At 39.4% G+C, this 25,333-nt stretch overlaps 1 protein-coding gene across 4 annotated transcripts in view; it reads right to left on the bottom strand.

The window, feature by feature from the left end:
- BCL11B (BCL11 transcription factor B) overlaps window positions 1-25,333 on the bottom strand; it is a 140,176-nt gene that overhangs the window by 81,630 nt on the left and 33,213 nt on the right. For 2 of the 4 annotated variants that reach the window (XM_072630280.1, XM_072630281.1), the window contains exon 3: window positions 7,679-7,894. The exons of the other annotated variants lie outside the window; for them this stretch is intronic. In XM_072630280.1, the coding sequence (XP_072486381.1) occupies window positions 7,679-7,894 (216 nt within the window). The remainder of the gene's footprint in view (window positions 1-7,678; window positions 7,895-25,333) is intronic. 4 annotated transcript variants of the gene reach the window in all.

The following is a 25,333-nucleotide window of genomic DNA, read 5'->3' as shown; positions in this document are numbered from 1 at the left end:
AAACTAGGTAGCACGGCAGATATAGTCCTAAGGCCAGAGTCAGGGAAGATCTGAGTTCAAATCCGGCTTCAGCCATTTACTGAGCAAATCACTTCACCTCTATCTGCCTCAGCTTCCTCATCTGTAAAACGGGGATAATAATAGCATCTATCTCCCAGGTTGTTGTGAGAGTCAAATGAGATAATAATTTAAAAAACACGTAGCACAGGATCTGGAACATAGTGAATGCTATGATGTATTTTAGTTACTATTATTTCTTTACCCAAAAGTTTTAATTCCTTAGCCCAGCTCTCAAAGCCCTCCACAATCTGATGCCATCCAGCCTTTCCAGTTTTGTCTCATACATTTCATCTCTACGCTATATGCATAGTAGCATTGTTGCTTTGTTAACATTTTTCCTAATGCCTGGGAATGCTTCATCTTAGTACACGGGTGGGCAATGTTGCTTGTTGAATTGGTGCTTAACTTTGAAAGCCCAACTTAAATGACTCCTCTTCCAAGAAGTCTTCCACGTCTCCAGTCATTCCATACAGCTCATAAAATACTTTCTTTTGTACATCTTTAATGTCCTGTATATACCTTGCATATGTGTTGGGGTTTTTTGTATATTATCTCCTCCATTAGACTATAAACTGCTTGAGGACAGGACCTTGGCTTTTTGTTCTTTTTTTTTTTTTGGCCTGGCCCTCAGCATAATGCCTGGCATAGCAAACACACTTGAATCTTTACTTGCTACTTATTGAATATAATTTTGTATTAGATTTAATCCTGTGTGACTTTCCTAGTTCTGTGCTAGTGATTATGAACTCCATGAGTGGAAGGACTATATCTTAACTAAATTTTTATCTCTACCTTCAACTAGCATTGCTAACTCAGGTTACCTGATTTAAACTAAACTGTACTATGTTTTTGAAGAGTAACTCTGTTCATTCTTGAGGCATCCTTGATCAGGCAGCTTTTGGCATAGTATTAAATGTGTGTGTGCGCATGTGCATACATATGTGTGATTTTAAACTGGACCTTAACAATTTTTAACATTTACTTACTCAGTAGAATATATACATTTTTGTTCTATAGACATACATACATATACATGTATATATGTACAAAAGTTCTCATATAACTCTTCTGTTTGTCTAAGATTTCATAAAGAAAGAGGCATTTAAGTTGGCCCTTAATAGTTTTCTAACATTTATTTACTCAATTAATAGAACACACACAAATGCATACATACATATAAACACACACAACTTTCTCATTAGTGGGGTGATAAAAGTCTATCTTCCTGAGGAGACTTTATAAAGGATATGGCATTTAAGTTGAGCCCTAATATTTTTATAATATTTATTTACTCATGAGAAATGTACATATACACATATATGCATATATGTATGTATATATGTATTTTATTAGCACTATACATACACATACACATATATAGGGTAGACTTTTAGTACTGTTTCTATATGTATGTATATAAACATATATATGGTAAACTTCAAATTCTATATACACAAATGTGTGTATATATGTGTGTGTGTATGTATACACACACAAACACACACACAGACACATCCCTTTCTATTAATTAAGTAAATGTAAGAAAACTACTAAGGTGTAGCTTAAATGTCACCTGCTTTAAGAAACATTCTCTGATATCCATGTTCCTCCTTTGCCACCTTTACCCTTTACCAAGCCAGAAGAGGCTTATCTTCCACAGTACTCTGCATTTCCTTAGTTCACTTCCAAATTTTCCCTTACAATTACTTGGGTTTGAGGTTTTCTCTCTCCTGCCAGAAGATACACTCTTTAATGACAGGGAACACACCATTCATTTTTGTATATCCCATGATAGATATACAAAGGTCTAATACACAGTAGGCACTCAGGAAATACTTCTCAAATGAATTCGTGAAATGTTATATTTTCAAATAACCTGCTTTGATAGAGAGATCGTTCAACAAAATTATTTTGCAAGATGCTAAAAAGAAAAAATAATTAGCCATGATCTCAATGCTGATGTATTTCTTTTGTCTTTAACATGCACATATTTTTCCCCCCTTCATCCCCCCTTTTCAAAGGACGATCTAAAGCCCATTTTGGGTGGATCTGACATCTGCCTCAGCGAGAAGCAAAAACACAGCATTGTCCAGGCACTTGATGAGTGAGGTGACTGGGGCTGGACGAGTCTGCAATCTCTACTCACATCCCCATTTTGTTTTCCATTGATCCTCCAGTGTTAATCAAACCCAGTCCGGAATGAAACTCCAGCTCACTTCTAGCATGAAATGTGCGAAACACATACCATATCATTAACACAGAACTTTTTGAAATAATGCCGCTTTCGAGACAGACTGTATTAATTGCATCAAGCTTTCACATCAAGGGTGGTCTAATCTGCTGCTTCCCATTGGATGGCTCTGGTTATAAAACCAACACAAAATGAACACTGGGATATAATTGAAGGAGGAAAAAACTATATTCTACTGTTAAACCCTACTATTTACTTACAGGTATTCTTTTATCTTTATTGTTGCTTCAACTCATGCCAAGAAACCCCAGACTAGTTAAATAATACAGTAAGCACAATTTCAGTAGAAAAGTAAATTGAATTTAACTTTACAAGATTGCTCTGTGATTTTAGTATATACTAATGACTAAAACTGGCTCCCTCTATTAAATGCAAACACGTCTGCTTGCTTGAGCTAGAATCCTGTGTGTTCTTGTGTTAGACCTTGAAGTTCACAGCCCTATCTATTAATCACTCTGGCTGATGACCATTTGCTGATTTTAAAAATGCAATGAAGTTTCACAATCTCTTTTCCATCTGCTAACAACAGGACATGCAAAGAGCTTTAAAAATATGCATCACAGATTCAATAAGAAATCATTCCATAGAGCACTGTAATACATAGTAACATAGATTCGTGTTTCTATATTACAAACTACATACACTGAGAATGAACATTGATTAGAATTTTTAGAGCTGAGAGGGATCCTAAAATATAAAATGTTAAAAACATGGAAACTAGAATGTTAGAACTGGACAATGACTTAGATTTATAGAATAGAGACCATCGAGACAAGGGCCTAAGAATCCCAGAACATATACTGTCAGAGGAGGAAGGGAGCTAAAAAAATCACAGAATATAAAACATCAGAGCTGGAAAGGATTGTAGAATGATAAGACATAGAATACCACAACTCTTACAAGGCCTTCAGAGCTGACTGGTATCTCAAATTCACAGTACACAGAATGTCAGAGCTGAAAGTGACTTTCAAATCAAAGAACACAGATGATCTGAGCTGTGAGGGGTCTCCAAGTTCATTTCATTCTGCTACTTAGAACCTATGTGAGCTTGAGTAAGTCACTTAACCAATGCCTCAGTTTCCTCATCTGTAAAACAAAATTGTTGATTTAGATTATATCTAAGGCTACTTCTAAATCTATGATCTTATTATCCACAATTTTAAAGGTGAGGAACCACAGACCTAGAAAGGGACAAGCAACCAGCCTGGGTTACAGTGAGTGTCTGTGGTAAAGTGAGTGTTGGGGGATTGCAAAAATGCACCAGTGCCAGGCTAGACACACACACGTACCTATGTTGCTTTCTCCCATAAAATCATACCCTTCTATAAATAACTGCTTACATTTCATGGGTATGCAATTAACCTATGCGAAGCATTTTTTACACTCGGGTTTTCTATATTAATTTGAAGAGAGAGGTTCAATGCATCCTGATAAGAAAAGGGGCAAATGATGCAAATACAGTGGCCCCCTTCCCTTTTTACACCAGACTGCATATCCTGAACAGGGGTTACTAGAAATTTAATGACTATTCCAACTACTAATTACACAGGCACTAAAAACACTTAAGCAAACAGACCAATTCAAGTGACAGAAATCACAAAGGGACAAAAACCACTGGAATAGAATATTTTCAGGTATTTAAATTGATCAAAAAAATATCGCCCAGCAGCACTCTGTCCCAGGCTGACTTAAAGGAAAACAAAGAGAGGGAGGAAAGCTAATTATACTAAACTATTGAAGCAGCCCAGCAATCAATTAAAAACAGAAATGAGGAGGAAAGGCAGTGGTCCAATAAAGCTCATAGCAGTCGCATCCTGGGTGCCTCCTTACCATGATTGTGACAATTTCCCATCCTGGGGAGTATAGCAGCCAGAGACTCAAAGATTACAGATAACTTTACCTGCTCAGCTCTGAGGATCATGGTAGGATGATACGCAAGGTGTATCACAGGTGACTAATAACATTTATCAAGCCTGAAATACTAATAATATCGGAGAAGCTAAATACCATTGGGAAGTCCATAGGAGCCTCCCTCCAGTAAAGTTAGGGATCATCTGGTCCAACCAGATGAGAAAAGTGAGGTCCAGAGAAATCTGGTCACAGTCACACATCTAATAATAATAGCAGATGCTCATTTAGCCCTTTAAGGTTTACAAAGTTAGTTAACAAATAGTCATTCTTTGAACAAGACCTCTGTCTTAAATCCAGGACTCTTACCCTTCCCCAACATCCACAGTTAGGCAGAGTAACTGTTTGGTGGCCTTGTTTTAAAAGGAGCTAGCTTTCTGAGAAGCCTCAAACCGGACTGAGAAAGAAACAGAAGGCCTAATTAGCTCAGGTCTTTTCTGATGTGAATTGAGTCAGACTCTGAAACAAAAACCACATCAGTTGGGTAATGTCAACTCTGGCTGGTCCGGGTGGGGTGCAAGTTCTACAGAGAGCAGAAGTCCTGGCCGGATGCTAGGCTCTGTTGCTCCCCAACAGCAGGCTGTCTACTTTCATACAGAGATGGAAGACTACACGAGGTTAAGTATATTCAAGCCTTCTTTCCAAGGGGAGATAGTGTTCCTTTCAAGCAGAACTTGACCAACTCCTGTCATCAACAGTTAGAGTGTGCTTTGATACATGTCGTCTATTCTCTAAGTACCATAGACGGCAGCAATAATTAGAGGAAGCCATGATAACAGATCTATCTCCCCCACAATGCTGGCATCACCCACTTAGTGAACAGAGCATTCCCCAAACTGTGTACAAAACCAGAAAGTTAAAAAAGAATGCCCCTACACCACAAATCACACTGAATTAAAGCAACAGGCTGTCATAGGAAGAGATCTGGACTTGCATCAATCAATCAACATTTATTAAGTGAGCCTGCTATGTGCCAGGCATCATGCTAAACACTAGGGGTACAAAAAAGGGTCAAAAGACAGTACCCTGGCCTCGAAGAGCTTGAGACTTCAGTTCTGATGCCAGCTCTTATAACCAACCAGCAAGTCTCCAAATCTCTCTGATTATTAGTTTCCTTATCTGTAAAATGGGGATAATGATAGGTGCATCTTCACAGGACTATTGCCAGGTTCTGTCAATCTCAAATCACTACATAATTGTGAGTCATTCCTAGCGTCCTCTTTAATAATGACTTACTCTTTCCTTCTTTGACTATTTTAAATCTTTACTTTCTCCTTTTCTCCATCCACTGTCTATCATACCAGCATTTCAGAACAGAAAGAAAAAAAAAAATTCAAGACAAGTGGGATTGTTTCTCTAGGTAGAATAAACAGTTGAATGAATGGATAAATACATAAAGGAATGAATAATTAAGGAAGGAAGGTGTTCTGTTCTAAGACTCCTACAAACAGGGGTCAGAGCTTCTAGAACTCCCTGACAAGTGCCTCAGAAATATGGAAGTTCTATTTTCCAGTGAAATAGTGGGTAAGTTCTAAATTATCTCCATTCACTGTAGCCAACATGCAGCTAGTGATATGGTGTTGGAGAAAGAAGGAAGATATGGATAGAGAAAGAAGTCTTTGTCTGGAGATATTTTTTTATTCATGGGGTCATAGAATTTTTTATATCTAGAAAAGGACTTAGAAACCACCTAGTCCAACTCCCTCATTTTATATTTGAAGAAACTGAGGTCCAAGGAAATAGTAATACTAGTAATAATAACTAGCATTTATATAACATTTTAAGGTTAAAAAAACAAAGCTTGTGTGTGTGTGTGTGTGTGTGTGTGTGTGTTTGTGTGTGTATTCATTAATTTGATTCTCACAACTCTGGGAGGTAGGTGCTATTATTATCCCCATTTCATAGATAAGAAAACAAAGACTGAGTGAGGTCAGAGTCACACAGCTAACAAGTGTCTAGGGCAGGATTTGAACTCAGATCTTTCTGACTCCAAGTCCTGTATTCTCTCCATCTAGTTAAGATTCACAGTTGAAAGGGTCCTTAGTAGTCATCCAGTCTGACCCCTTGTTCATATAAATGAAGAAACTGAAGCCTGAGGAAGTTATGTGATCTGCCCAAGGTCACTTAATAAATGGAAAATTCAGGGGTTTGAACCTAGGCTCTCTGACTTCAAATCTACCACTCTCTTTCCACCGCAAAAAAATAAAATAAAAGCAGAAAGCTGAGATTCAAACTTAGATCTTTTCTTCCCCAAGCCACTGCAACTCCTTTACAATGTGACACTCTCTGGAGGTGGAGGAGAAGTTCATTGATAATCACCAGTCATTTCTAAAACCCACTGAATCTAAATTAGAAGGAGGAGGTTTTTTACCCTTTCTCTCATGGCTCTCCTACCCAGTGAGTTCTGTGCTTGTGCTACTGTCAAAAAGCAAAGAGATGCTAAGTGAGTAAGTGACATCGTTCACCCCTTAGCTCCTTGATGGAGCTGCATCCATTTCACACCCTGCCACGAAGACACGGGTACCATAGCAAAGCAGTCTGCTGATGAGAAGAGATTCATTTATATCTTATTCTTGTTTGTGCCTCCCAGACCTGGGACACACAGCTGATCTGCTCTCAAAATATGGGCTGATTTCCATTAATGGCCAACTGGGGTGTGAGAAGGGGAGAAGCCACACTCGCTGTATGACCTACTATCTCCAACCACCTTTTGGTCTGGTTATTTCCTATGTCACCTTTCTTACAAGAAACTTTGAGACCTCTGCCCAAAGCAAATGTGTTATACATTCTGCAAAAGAAAAGCAAAGACTTTCAATTCATTTATTCATAGAATGTCAAAGCTAGCAGCAACCCCAGAGATCATCCTACAGATGAGTAAAATGAGTCCAGGATGTGGATGAGTCCAGAATGGCTTACCTAAAGTCACACAGTTAGCAAGTTGTATTTGAAGGTCTGGAATGATGTTCAAAAAGAGACTTAAAGGTAACCTTTAATGCCAATAACATTGAAAACCAGGGGGAGAAGGGATGGAAAAAAAAGAAGACTTCTGATTACAAAAGCTATCCAATAAAATATCTTGCATCTAGTAAGTGCTCCATAAATGCTGAAACTAAACTGAACACTAGGCAGCTCAGAGAGACCCTATGATATCCTTTCCTGGAAGGCTCCTCAGGCATGGGTACCCAAGGTGGTCATGTGTGATATCTGACAGCATTGGGGAGGGGAGTATTAGTTAACTGGCTTCCCTGCCCATTTCCCCTGGATCCAGCAAAGAATTTTTAAGGTGCTTCACCAACTCCTTCCCTTCCCCCAACATACCACAAAGAAGTCTGCAAATCTTCCCACCATATTTTGGCATCATTCACAGAGGTTTGAGTAAGAGCGCCACTGTCCACCTCCCCACCCCCAACTCCACCCTCTTCCCACCCCCCCACCAGAAAAAAATGTTTATTCTATTACCTGACAACTGACAATGGCATCCAAATGTGCCTGAAGTCTCAGTCTGACTCTCAGCCTGAGTCCCACCAACTGAGACTGAATGACCAGCACAGCAGGGCAGGCTAAAGCAGGGTGGGAGAGAGGCCAGGGTGCGGAGAGGTGGCGTAATCACAGATGTGTGAGGGTGGGAGGAGGCAGTTATGGGAGCTGCCGGCAGCTTGGCAGGCCTGGAAGGCCCTGGAGAAAAAAACAATAGGAAAAAAAAAACTGGTCAGTCGGGGATCTACGATTGACATGGATTGGGATTGGGGTATGGGAAAGGAGTTAGCAGAAATGGGCACACACCTACCCTGAGGAAATGAATGCATTTCTGCAGGGGTCAGTGGGTAAGGGAGAAGAGAAAAGGGGGAGCCCCAGTGGCCCTTGAGGGAATCTGGGACAGAAATTAATGAGATTTTAGAGCTAGAAAGTATAAGGAAACTGAGGCCCAGAGAGGAAATGACTTGTTCAAGTCATACAGCTGTTTAGTGACAGAGCTAAAATAGGAAGTAATCCATAGATAGGGCCTGAGAAGTGAGGGGGAGGGGGGTAAGGTTGTATGAAAAAGGGGGACCAAGGAAGCTAGTTATAAGTGGCAAGAGCTGAGACAGTGCTATTGAAAACTGGAGCTATCAGAAAGGTTTGGAAAGGCCAAATCTAAAGGGAATTATCATTTTATGGCTGTGTTAATGCCTTTAACTGACACCAAACTGGGCTGGCTGGCTGGCTTTCCTCAGGCAGGGCTGCCAACCAACAGCAGACCTCACATACCCGCACAGAGAAAATGGAAGCCCTTGTCATTTGACATGCTCCCCAGAGGTGCTGAAACCCAACTGCCCAGAATCAAGCCTCTGTGGCCCATTGTGTTTGGCTCCAACCGTGCATTTTGTATGCCCCATTTTACAGGCTTTGCATTCCTGAGAAAACCTTTTAAAAGACTGGCAAGGTCCTCTTTTCTAAGAGCCCCAAAGCTGTGACTCCTTTACCATCCACCTGTGCTTTAGCCTCAGAGATGGATGCTCCATAGTTCCCTCTTCTCATTTCCACAAAGCCAGTGAATAAGTAGACCCAGAGCCACACAGATGAGGACGCCTAGGCACCACGTTCATAACACCCCCAAATCCCAGCCCCATCAAAATCAGCAAAACTCCCCGTTCTAATCAAGCAATGCTGGTCAATGTAGCCTCTCCCTCTCCAAAGTCATAGCTCCAAAGAACTGCAACTAAGTGTTGAATTGACAGCTACGTGTGGGGAACAAATGGGTGATGCCTTATCCATGGCCCAACATCCAACATTTGCTCTGCAAAGACTGCATTTGATTTTGTCATTTATCTTAAATGGCTAGGAGACCACCAGGGCAAGACATTTGTGTGAAGCTTTTGCCAAAACCACAAGTGAAGAGTCTAAATTCTCTGTATAAGGAACTGCTTGAGCTCCAGTGCATCATGGAAGTGTAGGCCAGGGAAGGATTGGGGCTGGGGGAGGGAGGCCCACTTTTTAAAGAGAAGCCATCTCTTTGTGGCTCCCGGGACAATGCACAACTGTGTGATTTGACTACACAAACAGGTAGAGATCACTGTCCCTGACACTGTATCTACATTACATTTTGGGTACCCCTCTGTGCTGGGCAAACAGAAATCAGATGTTTCCCAAAATGTTAGTCTGGCTCTTAGCTCCTCTCTAGGAGCACACTGGGAGCCAGTGAGTGCCACCAAACTAGACCAGCTGCCATGAATTCTGGTTAGAGACTGCAGTGAATATGAAGACTTAGGGCCTTAGAGACAGCTTATGGAATTCAGAGGATCACCAAATTATAGACAGAGTTGAAAGGTACCCAAGAGGCCTCCTAGTCCAGTGCCATCATTCTGCAGATGAGGAAACTAAGGCCCAAGTAGGCCAAGTAGCTGGCTCTGGGTCACATAAGGAGCAAATGTCATAGACCAGATCCTAGCCTAGGGTTCTTCTCTGGTGTCCTTCTGAAATCATAAGAGTAATAAAATATTGCAGCCAAAATGAACATTAGATTCCTATAGTTCTGTTACAGGTGAAAGAACCCTAAAATGCCAAAGCATGTTAGAGTTGGAAAGGTCATTAAGAAATAATTTGTTTCAAGCTCTACATTTTCTAAATAAGGAAAGTAAGACCCAGAATGGTACAAATGACTGAGTCAATAGAAGTAGAACCAGACCTTTAACCCTGGTCTTCTGAGAATCAGTTCATTATTGTTTCTACTATCCTGTATTGCCTTGCCAAAAGAGATCTTGTTTGGCATTGTAACCTAGGTAAAAGTGAGTAATGTTCTGGGGCCTCTCAGGTACACATGAAAATGAAAAACACTATGGTTCTTCCCTTCTACCACCACCACCCCCGAGTCATCAGATTTAGGTGACTAAAGAACTGTCTTGTACAGGGTGTACTTGGCCAACAGCAACTGGACTGTGGGCCAAGAGAAACGTAGAATCATTTAACCTCAGCCCAAACTGCGAAGCTTTGCCCCATGTGCAGCTTCTTCCACGAAGTCTTCCTTGACCTCTACAGCTCATATAGATCTCACTCTCCTCTGAACAGCCACAGCACTTCTAATCACATAATCTCATATGCAACCATGCTTAAGCATGAACGCAGAATCACAGATACAGACCTGAAAGGAATCTCAAGGGTTATGGAGTCTAGCTCCCTATAGCCCAAACAAATTTAGTGACTTGCCCCAAGGTCCTAAGTTCTCCCACTACAAATCTGGCCCTGTGTGATGTTGTTTCTCCAATACTTTATTAAATCTTATAGTGTTTCATATACCTAAGGTGCTTCATAGAACCATCATAGAAATCATGGAAGAGACTTCCTTTAGGCCAAGTCTTTCATTATACATTTAAGGCACCAAGGTCCAGAAAAGTTCAAGATCATACTTTTGAATTCAAATCCTACTAAAGATTGTAAGGTCTTTTAGCATACTATTATCTTTTTTTTTTTTTTGAGCACTATTATCTTTTGTGCACGTAGTAGGTGCTCAATAAAAACTTCCTGGTTGAGTGCCTAGATTTAAGGAGGTGTGATGAGCTGCAGGCCCTAATGTCTGAGATTACTGCATATGCAACGGGGGCTCACCCAGTGTGCTACAAAGGGGATACACAGAGTTTGGGCTATGGGCTGGGTGAGTATTGCCAGGCAAGCTGTCAGAGTTTGGGAGGGGCCTGCTATACAGTAGCCAAGCCCTGCAGAGACTAAAAGCGCAAAAGAAAGCAAAGAACCAGATCCGAAAGTGAAAGCCAGGCTTGAGCCCCAGGGAAGGCAACAAATACCCACAAAACCAAATGAAGGGGATTGGCTGTCCCTACAATGCTTAGCCCCTGTAGAGCTAGCAATAGGAGCATCAATTTCTCCCCCTCTCTAGGTACTACCACAACCACGGCCCCCCATCCATTTATAGGCCAGGGGATGGCTTCCTTTGTCACGATCTCTTTGATCATTGTTAATAACTGAAAAAAATCAATAGTTACTGAATCATCTTCAATCTTAGTGGACAATTTTCACAAATGCAAAGTGAACTAAAAATTAGTTTCCATCAGGAAGGGAATTACTAGAGGCAAGTGGGCACTGAGGTTAGAAAGAAATTAAATCACTCCTTTCTCATTTTTGAAATAACAAAGAGATTATTCTGGTATCTGACATAGGCTAAAAACATATATAACAATCATATGTAATAATGATAATTAAAACCAACCATTTTTATTAGTGCTTTATGTATGTATTCTGTTGCCAGTTTGCACTTCCCAGGATTTGTGTTAGATTTCAGCGAAACAGCTTTATATCTAAAAACGAGATTGTTTCCCACCCTTACTCTAATATTCATTAGTTATTTTGCCAAACTTCCCTTTCTTCCATTTGAAATGAAAAGGATTAATCAATCAATCCACACATATTTATTAAATGTCTACTGGGTGCCTGGCATTGTGTTAGGTGTCGGGGATACAAATCCAAAGAAAGGGTTCCTCTTCTGATCAGGGGGCACATTCATCTGGACAAGGCACTTTTGCCCCAGAAAATCATTGAACAATTAGGCATGGAGGTGTGGCCTTAGAATCTTGGTATATGGAATGTTGGAGCTGGAATCCAAGGGGCCTTAGAATCACTGAATCACAGGAAGGAAAAGCCTGGAAGAAAGCTTAGAGATCATATAGTCCCACATCATTTTACTGATAAGTAAACTGAGTCTCCAAAAGGTTAAATCCCTCACTCAGGAGCACCAGCAAAATAGTTTCAGGGCAAGAAGGAGAGCCCACAACTCCTGACTATCCAATCTAGTCCCTCTGCAGTACGGTAAGGACCATTCTAGCTGAGGTTAGTTGTGACAACATGCAAAGAAGCTAGTTACTTACTGGAGGAGAATCCCTGGATCATTGTATCCCCTATAACACAGTGAATAAGGAAAAGAATCTGATCTCAAACCATCATAAGATTAGAAGTGGAATTTTTGCCTTCATTCTGAATCTCCATGCCTGCTGTGCCAAAGGATATGTCAGTTTCTAGACCTCACCTGAGAAGGTAGTGATTTTCTCGTCAAATACACCTAATCTTAATACATTGGGAAAGGTATATACAAAATATATTTTAAATAGCATTATGGCTAATGATACCAAAAGAAAAAAATCTCAGTAGTTTTCAATAAATTCTGGAATTCTGTGTACTCTCTATCAGTTCCTCCCACTGTAGCAGAGAGCCTGCTCTGGTTACCCTAGGGGACATCACACAACTCTGCCAGAGACAGTGACAGTACAGTACACAGGGACTCGAGATTCCATTTTAGCCTTGCATTTGTTTTTCCTCTGGTTTTGTTTCTTCTCCATTCATTTTCATTCCATTCTCTGCATCATTATTAAGCATCAGCAGAACGAACACATGCAACAATAGTTGAACTCCAAAATGGGAGAGTGTAAGAATTTATTTTTAAAAGAAATTCACCTGTTTCAGATATGAGAAGTAGCCTGTCTCCCTTTTCACCAGGATGTTACAGATATGTATATACCAATTCATTCATTCATTAACTCCCACATCCACAGATGCAAGCATGGGTACACTTATACAGAAACACACATAACGGACAATTGCTTGATAGGATTTGGGAAAACTCAACACAATATTTCCCCATAGCTGAATGTTCAAGTTTTACCCAATGAATTATCTTCTATCTTCCCAGATCATGTTTTCTCATCTGAAGGGGGAATTGAGGAGGGGGGAAAAGGGAGGAGAAAGGCGATGGGGATGGGAGGAGATTTAGAGAGGCAGGAGTGAAAAGGATGTGATGTAGGGTTCATTTGTGTTCAAAAATATAGCTCTTATATACATTTTGTAAGTACTATATATCTACCTTGCCACAGATTGTGTTTAAATTGATACATATTTAAAACTGAGGATTCCTACTTAAACTGCATAAATGAGTCCGAGCTCAGGGAAAAAGACACTGTGAGGGAGAAAAAGAGTAAGCAAGGGACCCTGGTACTGAAACTTGACAGTCCTCTCAGCCCCCTCCCCCCATGCCAAGACATTAATTCTCACAAGTCGGAGAAAATTACTATGCATGAATGCAAAAAGCATGATCAGGAGTAATTAACATGGCTTCATATGCAAATTTTATTAATGCAGAAGTACAAAGTCATTATGCAAATGAAACTTACGTCAACTCTCTTGACAAATATTCATCTCTAAAGCTCAAGTTTCTCTCCTATTTATTTATTTATTTAGATTTTTTTTTGGAGGGGGGGAAGCAATGAAGACTATTTGACAAGTTTGCAAAGTTGTTTTTCAACCAGAGAAATTTATTCTTGCATTGTTGATATGTTTTTTGTTGTTGGCAGGTACACGACAGCTCATAGGGGAAAAAAAAAGGGGAAAGCTACCAGCAGCAGGCAGCCAATCAAAACGCCAGCGGCTGTAATGAGCGGGATTGATGACTGTTTGGCTTTACTGCAGGGTAATGAACTAGAATCCAGTCTGAGGAGAAGAAATATGAATATTCATGAAGCTGTGCTCCTGCCTTTGATGATTAAAGAAATTTTTAATATTCAAATAAGCGCTTGCCAAGTGATTAACAAAGAACAAGCACGCAGAAATATGGAAATGGAGCTGGGGAAGATTTGAGAGTCACACAGTCTGTGCAGGGAAAAACTGCACAAAATTTCATAAACAAGATAGGCAGATAACCCAATTCAAATTCGAGAAAATAAAAACATTTCTTTCTAATCCGTTAAATATTTTGCCAGCCACTTTGTTTTAAAGATGATAAAAATACCATGCACTAAAACGGAGGTGAGGATGGGTGGATAGAGGGGGAGGTGTTTGAAGGGTAGCATGAGATAAAATGTACAGCTCACATGTAGGAAGCATTCTGGGTTTTTTTTTTCCCCCAACATGAAATAAATAAATGCCATTTTCCTGGGTTGCTGGAGATAGGAGAAGGTAGACCCTGGTTCCTGGTGAAAGATGGATATAGATAGATAGGTAGATAGATAGATAGATAGATAGATAGATAGATAGATAGATAGATAGATAGATAGATAGATAGATGGAGGAGGGTAAGGCTTTAAATCTCACTCTACTATCGTTTAACTGTCCACTAGTTTGACACTGAAGCTCCCAGTTCTGTCCTCAGTTAGAGAATGTAGATACTAGTAACCTTTAGAGGAGAGCCTAGAAATAAATGACAAATGCTTTGGAAATGAAACTTTTCTGAGGGCAGAGAAATTGAACGATCACACTAGCACTTAGCTCTAGCCCTAGTGCTAGTCCTTAAGGTCCCTTGACGAAAAACTCCTCCTCTTCTAACCCACCCCCATCATATCTGGCTTTAGCCTGAGTCTATAAAGACAAGAAAACTGCAAACAAACAACAGGGTTGCATCACAGTGAGGTTAGAAGTCTGGAGTGGGAGGGAAAGAGAGAAGGGAAATACATAAGATGACCAAGCTCTGAAGGGTTTGTAGGGTTGATTCAAGGGATTCGTTCTCTTCCGGGTGGAAGGTAAGAGGTAGGGGGAGGGGGAGAAGCTGTAAGTCCCTCTTTCACTCCTAGAAAAGTATTTATACCAACCCAAGGTCTTTTTCACTAAATGTCTGATAAGTTCACACTTTTCTATCTTAAGAGCTCCACTAAGGATTCACATTGAAGCACATAATAACAGTATTAGCTAGTAAAATGATCCTGTAGTTAAAATACATCTAATTAGCAGCTGATGACATCCATTTTGGCAATTTCCAATGTGGAAAAAAAAAGTTGAGTGTTACCTCAAAATAAGATAGGCACTAGTTACCTCCTTCGAAGGCCAGACCCAGCCCTTAAATCATTTGCCTTTTTTTCTCTTTTTTTTCTTGGGGAAGGGAAGGAGGATGCCTCATCTGCCTTCTTTGTGCTGAAATCTCAGAGCTATGCAGATATGCTTGACTTCTTAAATATTCACAACTTTTACCTTTACCATGAAGCCATCACTTCATCTCTTTTAACTTTCTTATTTTTAATTAGCATCCATGGCTTTGAGTACCAACAAAGAGTGACTCTTGTTTTCTTATGATATGAGCATTTAATAATAAAAAAAAAGAAATAAAAACATGAAGTTCAGCATAAAGTCATATTCATTATGTATATGTATAACCCCAGGGCCAAACACTGGGTTGTGCACCTAGTAGGTACTTAAATAAATATTTGATGAATGAATGATCAGAGAATTATTAAAGATGTAAATCTTCCATGACGACATAGAGTAGAGCTGGTAAAACAGACAGAAACAGGCTAGATGCTGCTCCAGTCTAATCCTGAAAAGCCACTAAAAAGTCCTCAATCCTTATCTCATCCTTCTTCCCCCTTATCCATTACCCTAAAAGGTACCACTGTGGATATATCCTTGAATTCAACCCTTCTCTCTCTCCTTCCAACATGTCTCACTACATCTCCCTACATTTCTGGGTCTCAGGAGTTGTATTAGATAACCTCTGTTATAATCTCAGAGCTACAAAATGAGAGAAAATGGTGAACTGAACTTTACACTTCCTGAGTGCTGTTAAACATCTGTGTGTGCGTGTCAAAATTAGAATTGCTTCCTTGTTGTGTTTTGGTAGGTTGGAGGGTGTTGAGTACATGTTTCTTGTAAAGGTAGCAATGAAAAAAATTAGATAGGCCGCAAGAGATTTACATAGCCTTCTGCAAAGATTTCCTTTGGGGTCATGTTTTAGATATGAAAACATTTTAAAACCCCGCTAAAAATTTACTCATAGCTATTTGTAAAAGGTATGGTGTTTGGGCATTAAAAGAAATGACAACAATCCTCTCAGTCTACCAGGGTGGGTTAACAATAAGCTGCTTTAGAAAATTACCTGCTAAGCCTCCTAGGTTCACCTGAATGACTTACACTGATGTCATTCCTTACTGTTTGGTTAGCAGGAAGAGGAGAGAAACCACTAAAAAAGGCATCTCTGCTGGAACTTTAGCAAGAAAGTACCCTATCTTAGAACAAAAATGGGTAATTTTCTGGGCCTTGAGATCAGGTTATTATCATCATTATCATTATTCAACAAAACAAATATTATTTTTATTAATGTCATAATAAACAATTATTATTCACAATAATCATGCTTTACATGTGTCTGGTGCTGAAGAATTTTTTTAAAATACTTTCAAATAATGCATGGTCCTGGGATCCTGAGAACAACCCTTTACAGCAGACAAGGAATTTGTTGTCCCCATTTTACATAACAGAAAACTGAGGCTTGGGGAAAAGAGACAGCAAAAAAATTACACAGGGAGTCATTGAGAAAGCCAGGATTAAAAAACTGATCTTCTGTCTCCTAGTCCAAAGGCTCTTAAAATCACATTTTTAAACATCAGCTACTTGACCACTCAGAGTCAACAGCTGGTTATCCCCTGGAGTTTTCTTTGGTACCTGGAAGATATTACCCCACGGCCCTGGGATTTGGAACTGAACTTTTCCAGGGGTTCAATTTTGTTACTATCATGAGACTGTCTCCCCCAAATCTCTTCTTTTTTATCTCCTAAATCCATCCAAATGAATCACATTTAAAAATATCGATGCATTCTAACACATTGCACATTGAAGGCATGCCAAAGAGAGCAGGAAGGAGCAAATGCCCAAACTCAGAAATGTACATATGACAATACTATACAAAACATTTTAATTTCCACCATTGGGGGCTTTGCAAGGAAAGTGAGTGAAGGCTTCTTCCTGCCTCTTGAAATTAAAGGCTCACTAGTGCACCCTGTTGCTGGGCTCCAATAGGTTCTGGTTTTCATTGTAGCTGCCTCCAGTTTTTTAAAGGTACCAACAGCAGAAATCCTCTGGAGCATATACAGCATGTTCAGTCCTCTTTCTCTAGGTCATCTAAAAAATAGAATTAGGTGATATCCTAAAAATCATCAAATTCCACATTTCTTCAGGTTGACAATGGCAAACAGAGAATTAAAATCAGAAAGAGAGTTGAGGCTCTGTGATGGGGACCTTGAAATCCAGTGAAGTGATAAGGGATAAGGGGAGCCAGCACTCTCATATTTGTGTCAGACCTTTTAGATCTCAAATATGAAAAGGAAAATTAAGATAGTTTTCTTTCAGGGCAACTTCAACCTACCTGAACCCCTAAAAGGGAGTACTTTCCCATTTCCTGGGGAAAGTCCCTAGCATAAGGACTGACCAACCCTAAATGTACCAGAACCAGTCTCCCACCTGACTGAAAATGTAAGGCTGGGTAGTCTGGTGACAATTCAGGAGATAGATGGGAAAACAGTAACTCATGCTAAGGCAATCTGGGCCCCCAAAGTGGTGCCCACCACCCTGATATAGGCAGTACTGGTCTGAAGCTTCAGAAAAGGGTGACTATGAAACTAATTAAACCATGGAGGGAAGTAAAAATTTCTAAAATTCAGATGTAAAACTAGCTTAAATTTAAATTTAATAGCATTACCTATTACAGCCAAGAAACAGATATGATATATTAGTAATCTGATCAGTATAGCTACCAACGGATATAGCAGAAAATCAGAAAAATTACAGATCGATTAGGATTCATCAAATGTTGGAGGTGAAGGGGCCTAAGGGTCACAGGTCAAAGCATGTTAGAGTTAGAAGAGAAGGGAGAAGGGATGGGAAAAAGCATTTTTAAAGTACATACTATGTGCTAGACACTGTGCTAACCACTTTACAAATAACCCTGGAAGGCAGGGGCTATTATGATCCCTATTTTATAGTTGAGGAAACTGAAGTAGACAGAAGTTAAATGACTTGCTCAGAGCCATACATCTAGGAAGTGTCTAAGGTCACGTCTGAACTCAGGTCTTCTTGATTCCAGGTGCAGGGCTCTATCCATTGTACTTAAGAGATTGTTTATCCAGTCTCATTTCATTTTGCAAATGAGGAAAATAAGATTTAGAAAAGTAAAGTAATTTGCCCTGGGTCACACAACTTAGTTTCAATCCAAAACCAGAATTTAGAATACAACCTCCGGATTCCCAGTCCAGTGTTTTTCCATGAGACCAATCACACTGGGGCCCTTTCTACACTGAATTTTAAGAAAGTTGCATTAAATTTCTTATTGCTTGTATGATGTAGTCCATCAACTCTATAATGGGTATTTAATATCAAAGCACTCTATATTGTAAAGTATAACACATAATATGTCGTATATGCAATACTCATATGTTTAAATTAGGTATATTTGGATTAAAAGTTTAACCTGGAAACTGGAAAGACTGAGTACATAATTCAGAGACAATAGAGAAAGTCAGTGAAATTCATTAGGAGTTTAGTGGGGTAGAACTGAGATATAACACAGAGGCCATGATCCTGTGGGCCACTTGTACTTTTCAACTGAATTCAAGGATAGTTTAGCACATAAATGAAAAGAATGTTGAAATATTTCCTTGTCAATTTAGACAATATGACACAATTCAACCCCAAACTGAAGTCTGGAATCATAAGAAGTGGTAACACACATGAAATAAAGGTACTTCTGTCCACATTGACTGACTGATTGATTCAACAACAAAAATGGATTTTTAAATGGGGACATTTTTACTCTAGAAGAAGGGAAAAAAGAAGGAAAGGAACAATAATGACCTGGAGTCAGGAGAGACTTGAGTTCAAATCCCGTCTCAGACACTTATTAGCTGGGATAAGGGTCTTAACCTCTTGGAGTCTCTGTTTCCTTACCTGGAAAATGAGATGAAAATATCTATAGAACCCTTGATCTCACAAAATTGGTTTGAGGCTCAAATTCAATAATTTATATAAAATTCTTTGTTAACCTTAAAAGCCCTAAATGGATGTCAACTATTTTTTTCTATCAGTTACTAAATGTAAAAAACTAAACCTTGATTATGAGCTATCAAAATAATAAAGAGTGCCAAGGAATAATTAATTTGTTCCCTTACTACTTGTACCTTTGGGTCATCAAGGAGGGATATGAAAAAAATCAACCAGTGAATTGAATGGAAAGGTATCACCATTCTGAAGACTCAGGGAGGCCAAGCTAGGACCATCAAACATCACGTGTGTGTGTGTGTGTGTGTGTGTGTGTGTGTGTGCTCTAAAAGTAATTAAATAAATAAAAAGCTGTTGCTTGAACAGTAAGGATCTTGGAAAATGAGGAGCTAGAAATAATTCAGCACAGCCCAATAAAAGGAGGATAAAAGAGGAGGAATGCCCAGGCACAGAGGTTATTGCAACAACTCAGGCATGAAACAACCGAGAAAAGATAAAAAAAAATTCAGGTGCAGATGGAGTTGCAGATTTTAGGAACCCAGTGTCATCAAGCCTTTATGGGGCTAGGGCCTCTGAGTCTACCTGGGCAGTAAAAAAAATCGCAATCAAGGTGGACGGCAGGGTTTCTTGTAATGGAAGTAATAGAAATGAACTTGGTTTCAAGAAGGCAAGAAAGGTACTGGGCCATTGGTTAATAAAAAGAGATGAGGAGAGGAGAGGAAGAGAGAGATAGAGAGACACAGAGAGACAGACAGAAGAGGAGGGGAAGAGGGAGAGGGAGAGAGGGAGAGAGAGAGAGAGTTGCCTTAAAATCAATTTACCTTTTGTACTGTAGTAAAATAAATGCCAGTGTTTTTTTGATGGAAGTGTGGAGAGTCTAGCTGGGGCTCACTGTTTTATATCACACAAGAACAAAATCTTTCTATGGCCTCTTACTTCTCAAGTCAAGATTGAAATGTCACTGACTAAAAAAAAAAAGAAAAAAGTGAACAGACCTGTAATTACTTTCAACCAAGTAGTCCTTTTAACCCTAGTTTTCTGGATTTCGATGGCATTTAATATCCATATCATGAGCCTCTTTTCAACATGGGTAGAATCTGACTGCAAAAATCCCCAACTTCCTTTAATTCAGACAGGAGGCAAGCAACCTTGTCTCTCCCTTTTTTTACAATACCTTCCATGCATTTTCAATCTTTCCCACAAAACACTGGTGACTTGCAACATGCACACAACAAAATTTGTAAAAATGAACACTTCACAGGATTAATTTAATAAAGATTGTTAGCACATTAACACTAGTAACATTATTCCTTGCGATTCAGTATGGTTATGCTAACGACTCCTGAAGTCCGTTTACATTCAGCTGAGGTTTACACCACTATTTAATGTAATTAAAGCAACTGGCGGTGCAAACCTCAGTGGAAATATCATTCCTATTCCAGAGTATTCCCCTTAGAAATGTGAGGGAATCATAACACGCTGACTTTGATTTTGCTTTAATTTTTTTTTTTTTTTTGGCTGCTTCTTCCTATGAATCGAAGCTTGCAGCTAAGGGCTCGAGCCTGCAAAGAAACAGATTCCCTCTAAGAGCTGTGTGACTAGACTTCGCTGATAAGGACCCACTCACTACCTCCTTGCCACACTGATGGAAGTTACAGTGCAAGGCTGGAGCACGATGTTCCCTAAGACAGGTTTTAAAAACAATTGCACTCAAGCTGCTCCAATGTCCAAGGAATATTTTTACTTTAGAAATTGTGGTTGTGAAGGATCCAGCTCGCATGAGAAAATGAAGTTTTAGGATACAGAAAGGCAGCTTAACAGGCTCCATGATGCAAAACAGTGCATGCATGTCCCATACATGCCTTTTTAAAAAGAAAACAAACCCTGCATACTGTATGGAACAAGTCAATTACCTCTCTCAAACTGGAGCTGAATTCAAGCTTAAAACAGAATCAACACTGTAAGCCTCAGAAAACTGAATAAGTAAACAAAAAAAAAAATCCAATGTCATCCAAAATCACCCCAAACATGGTTTCGGGAAGGCAGGCCTTGAGGCTGAACTCAAATGGACCCTGATCCAGGTCTCACTCATATGGGTGTCAGGAGAACCACATACAGACCAGAGAACCATAAGATCAGCCAGCAGAGGCCACCAAAGGGATGCCTCTGCATCCCGATATTGCTAGCAGACCTTCCTAAAAACAAGAACCATCTTCTGGATAGGAAAAAAAAAATCTCTTTTTTCAAGTGTCACAAAGCAGGTTACAATATGGAAAATCTGCTCTTGTGAAATGTCATGTATCTCATTCCATGTCCCTGTCCCATAGGGTCTTCTTTAAAGCACATGCAATACCCTTATTCTATATACTAATTTCTTTGAAAAAAAATATATATCAGTGTCACTAAAAAAAACGTCATTGTTTTGCAATCCAGCAGTTCCCTTGGCAGAGAGGACGGCTGGTTGGCATAATCCCCTCATTTGACAAAACTGCTATTTCTGGGCATGTGCTCAAAAACAGGTAGGAAGCAAATGCTGAGAAATAAGGAAGCAAAAACAGCCAACAGATTTTTCACTACCAAGAACGCCAAGAGTAAACATGATTTATTTAGCTGTGTTTAACGTGTTTCTTCTGCACTAGACTGCAGAAACCTGCTTATATTTGGGGAAAAACGTGGACAGGAACAAGGGAGAAAAAATATACTACAGATCAAAAATTCAGGTACATATTCTGAAGCGGCTTTAGGGAACACAAGTATTTTCAAACCCAAAATGTATTCACGTGTCAAAAGAAAGCTGCACTAATCTGGTGTTAATTACCAAGCTGCCACTAACAAAAGATAGAAAACCCAGTTCATACAAACAATATTTACATGGGCGGTACATGGTTTTGCCATACTTCGGCTGGTGTGTGTGCGTGTGTGTGTGGATATGTGTGCGCGCGTGCGTTGTAACATGTGATTTAGGCTGAGGTACAGTACCAGCATGCTGATCAAAATTCTGGCTAGTTAGGTTGAAGGTTACAAGACCTCAAAATCATACATACGGGGGAAGATGAAATATTCCCTTGCCTTCCTTGGCTAGTCACATGTTCACAAGTGAAATTTACTTAGATTCGTATTCAATTAAGTAGCAGGAGCTGTGTTTTGGCTTTGTGCCCACAGAGGCAACTACAAAGTGGTACCACAGAAGCTGGGTATGTGGGTATCTTACTTGAAGTAGGCCCCTCCTAAATACAGACAGTTGAGGGGCTTGGAAAAGAATAAAAAGAAAAAGAAAGATAAGAAGAAAAAGAAAATTACCTAAATTCCAACCTGAGATTCCAGTCCAAACAGGCCTATATTGCTAGAATAGAGACTGGCTAAGAAAACAGCCTTATTTCATAACAGCTATAAGTGAATCATGTATAAAACATAAGGCAAAAAACCAAAGCATTTGTGGCCTACAAAGTCAGTCTCAATGAATAGCCCTTCATTTTTCTTTTAAAGGTGGGCCACTGGGATTCAGCATTACATTATGCACTTCTACTGCAAAAGGTCTATTTCATACTAGCCAGATGTGGTGCCTTCATCCTGATAAATAACAACTTCTATTGAGGTTGGGGGGAGAGGTGGTACAAGAAAAAAAACTCTAAAATTTCCTAAGTTTTCAGCTTTGTTCCTTCTCTCATTTACAGACTAGGTTTTGTTTCAGTTCAACATGAGAAACATTTATTAAATATCTATTGTGAGTGTCAAACTATGCTAGGAACTGGGGATGCAAAGATTAAAAAAAAAAGAGTTCCTGATAACAATATGTACACAAAAAAAGTTCACAAAAGTTAATTTGGGAAGAGAGGGGAAAGAGAGAAGAAAAATGAAAGGAGAGAAAAAAATAATTAAAGGAATAAGGACAGGCTTCAGGTAGAAATCACCAAGTAGAGCCCTGAAAAAAATGAAAATTTCAGAGGCAAAAATGAGGGGTACTTTTCAGACCTGGAGGAGACTGAAAAAGTGAGAGAAAGGAGATGGAATTCTGGATTTGGGAAAGAGTTAAATGTACCAGTATTTGTAAAATGTGTATCTCCTGCACTAGACTACAGAAATCTGCTTGTATCTGGGAGACTGTGGGATAGAAAAAGAGAGAGAGAAAGAACATGGTACAGAGTCCCTATAGATTAAATGAAGTAGGATAATATGAAATAAGACTGGAAAGGTAGGCTGGAGACAGATTGTGGATGGCTCATACACTAAAATATTTAGGTGGATAAATGAATTTCTCTACCATGAAGCCAAGTCCTTTTTCCAACATGCCTTTCTTTAGGTAACAAAAGGAGTACAAAACAAAAGTTGCTTCTCTGCTTTGTTATTTTCAGGGCGAGGAAAAGAAAAACACCACTGGTAAGGATCATTAGTGAAGCATTCTAAGTCCCTCTGATGGAAATGCCCAACTTACTGATATGGTTTATGTGTCCTTAAAAGGGATGATGAGCTTATGTTTTAGGATAGGTAACCATAGCATTTATAGATGGAGAGCAGGAATCGAAGGCCATCTGGTTCAACTACCTTACTTTACAAATGAGGAAATCAAGTTCCCTGCAGGATAAGTAACTCTGGCCAACTTCCTACCTTAAGTGTCAGAGGTAAGGTTTTAATCCAGAAATCCCCTGGTCCAGCTCTTTCTACTATGCTAGCCTGTGTTCATACAAGGGAGGACCTTACAGGTCATCTAGGTCAAAGGTGTCAAAGGTGCAGCACCTGAACATTCGAATGTGGACCAAACCAAATTAAAATGTAGGTCCTATTAATGTTAATGCATTGGTATATTAATTTTAAAACATACATAAATATGTATGGATTTTTAAGTCAATATTCAGCCCACAGGGATCCTTACATACAGGTTAGTGGCCCCTTTGGTGATCTGAGTTAGACACCACTGATCTGGGTCAATCACCTCTCTTTACAGATGAAGAAACTGAGAACCGAGAGGCTAACATGATTTCTCTAAATCTAGTGTTCTGTCTACTACAACATTTCGCTCTCTCCAATTCCTTTAAGGTAAGTGAAATTTAACCAAAAGAGGGACAGTCCTATTAGAAAGGAGAAAAGATTTTTTCCCCCTTAGTATGTGCAGTGGCCTACGTTTCTATAAAGCACAGATATTGGAAAACCCAAGTCCTTTCAACTCCTCCAAATATGTGGTTTTAAAATTAATACAGTTTGCATTTCGATGTGACATTTCTTACAAGCAGTAATATGATTCCTTTCACCTTGGAAAACTACATTCCTCCCTCCCCTTCCCCCCCCCCCACACTTTCCCTGGTTTGAAGAATACAATAACAGCTTATATTTATATATGATGCTTTTCAAATGAATAATCATTTCATTATTATAGACTAGTTTATTTTCCTATCTGTGTAGTTACTAGAGGTAAGCACAGTCATGTCCCTACTTTGTAGATGAAGAAATTGGGTGGGGGAACACAAAGTCACTTGCCTTAGGCTAGCTTATATCACAATACCACAACAGAAGAGCTCAGAGACAGCCTGCAGCTGGTCAATATCTCAATTTCTAATATGTCAGTCCACTCCTACTCTCAACCTCTATCCTCCCTCCCTCTATAATTCAGATTATAATACAAGAACCATCTTCTGGTAAGGAGAAGTACCACCCTTCCAGCAAGGCCCATACATAAAATTCAAGGTTGTCTCAAAGATTCGTCACCTGGCAAAAAAGAATTCTCCTCATGTTTCCTTTAAAGAATGAAGTTTCTAAGCACATTTCAACCTGGTTCAGTTGACAAAACCCCAATTTGCCCACAACTTTTCTGAAAAACATCTGGCACATAAAAGCAAGGTAATCCTGAATCGACTTCCTGATTCTTCAGTCGGTCAGAACCACACACATTCCGGAACAGGGTCTATTCAACATTTTCAGGAGCATCTCTTAACCAGTCCCTTAAAACACCAAGATTTGTCCCTGCAGAAATGAATCTACCGTCCTGATGGTTTCCTTAGTTCTTCCCAAATTAGGACTCCAATAGACCCCAAATCATCTTTCAACTACTTTTTCAACATGCCTTACCCTAAATGCAGAAGAAACAATTATAAGTAGCTTTTTATCTCTGTTGAATCAATCAAAATAAACCAAAGATAAGTCGGTTTCATCACCAATAAAATATCATTAAATCAACTAAGTATGCAACAGACCTGTCTTTCAAGTGAAAATGTGAACAATTAGATTCCTCCCTGTCATTGTCTTCAAAAATCTAAAACTGCTCATCTCTCTAAAAGTTGAAGTCTAGAAACCAATGACAGAGCTCCTTAAGAAAATAAAATATCATTTTATCTCCTTTTCTGTAAAGGAATGCTGTAACATAAACACTAATCAAACACTAAATTCTGCCTT

This window comes from Notamacropus eugenii, chromosome 1, assembly GCF_028372415.1.
Source record: "Notamacropus eugenii isolate mMacEug1 chromosome 1, mMacEug1.pri_v2, whole genome shotgun sequence".
NCBI lineage: Eukaryota > Metazoa > Chordata > Mammalia > Diprotodontia > Macropodidae > Notamacropus > Notamacropus eugenii.
The sequence above is the reverse complement of the archived record's forward strand: the minus strand, read 5'-3'. Positions and strand labels throughout refer to the sequence as shown.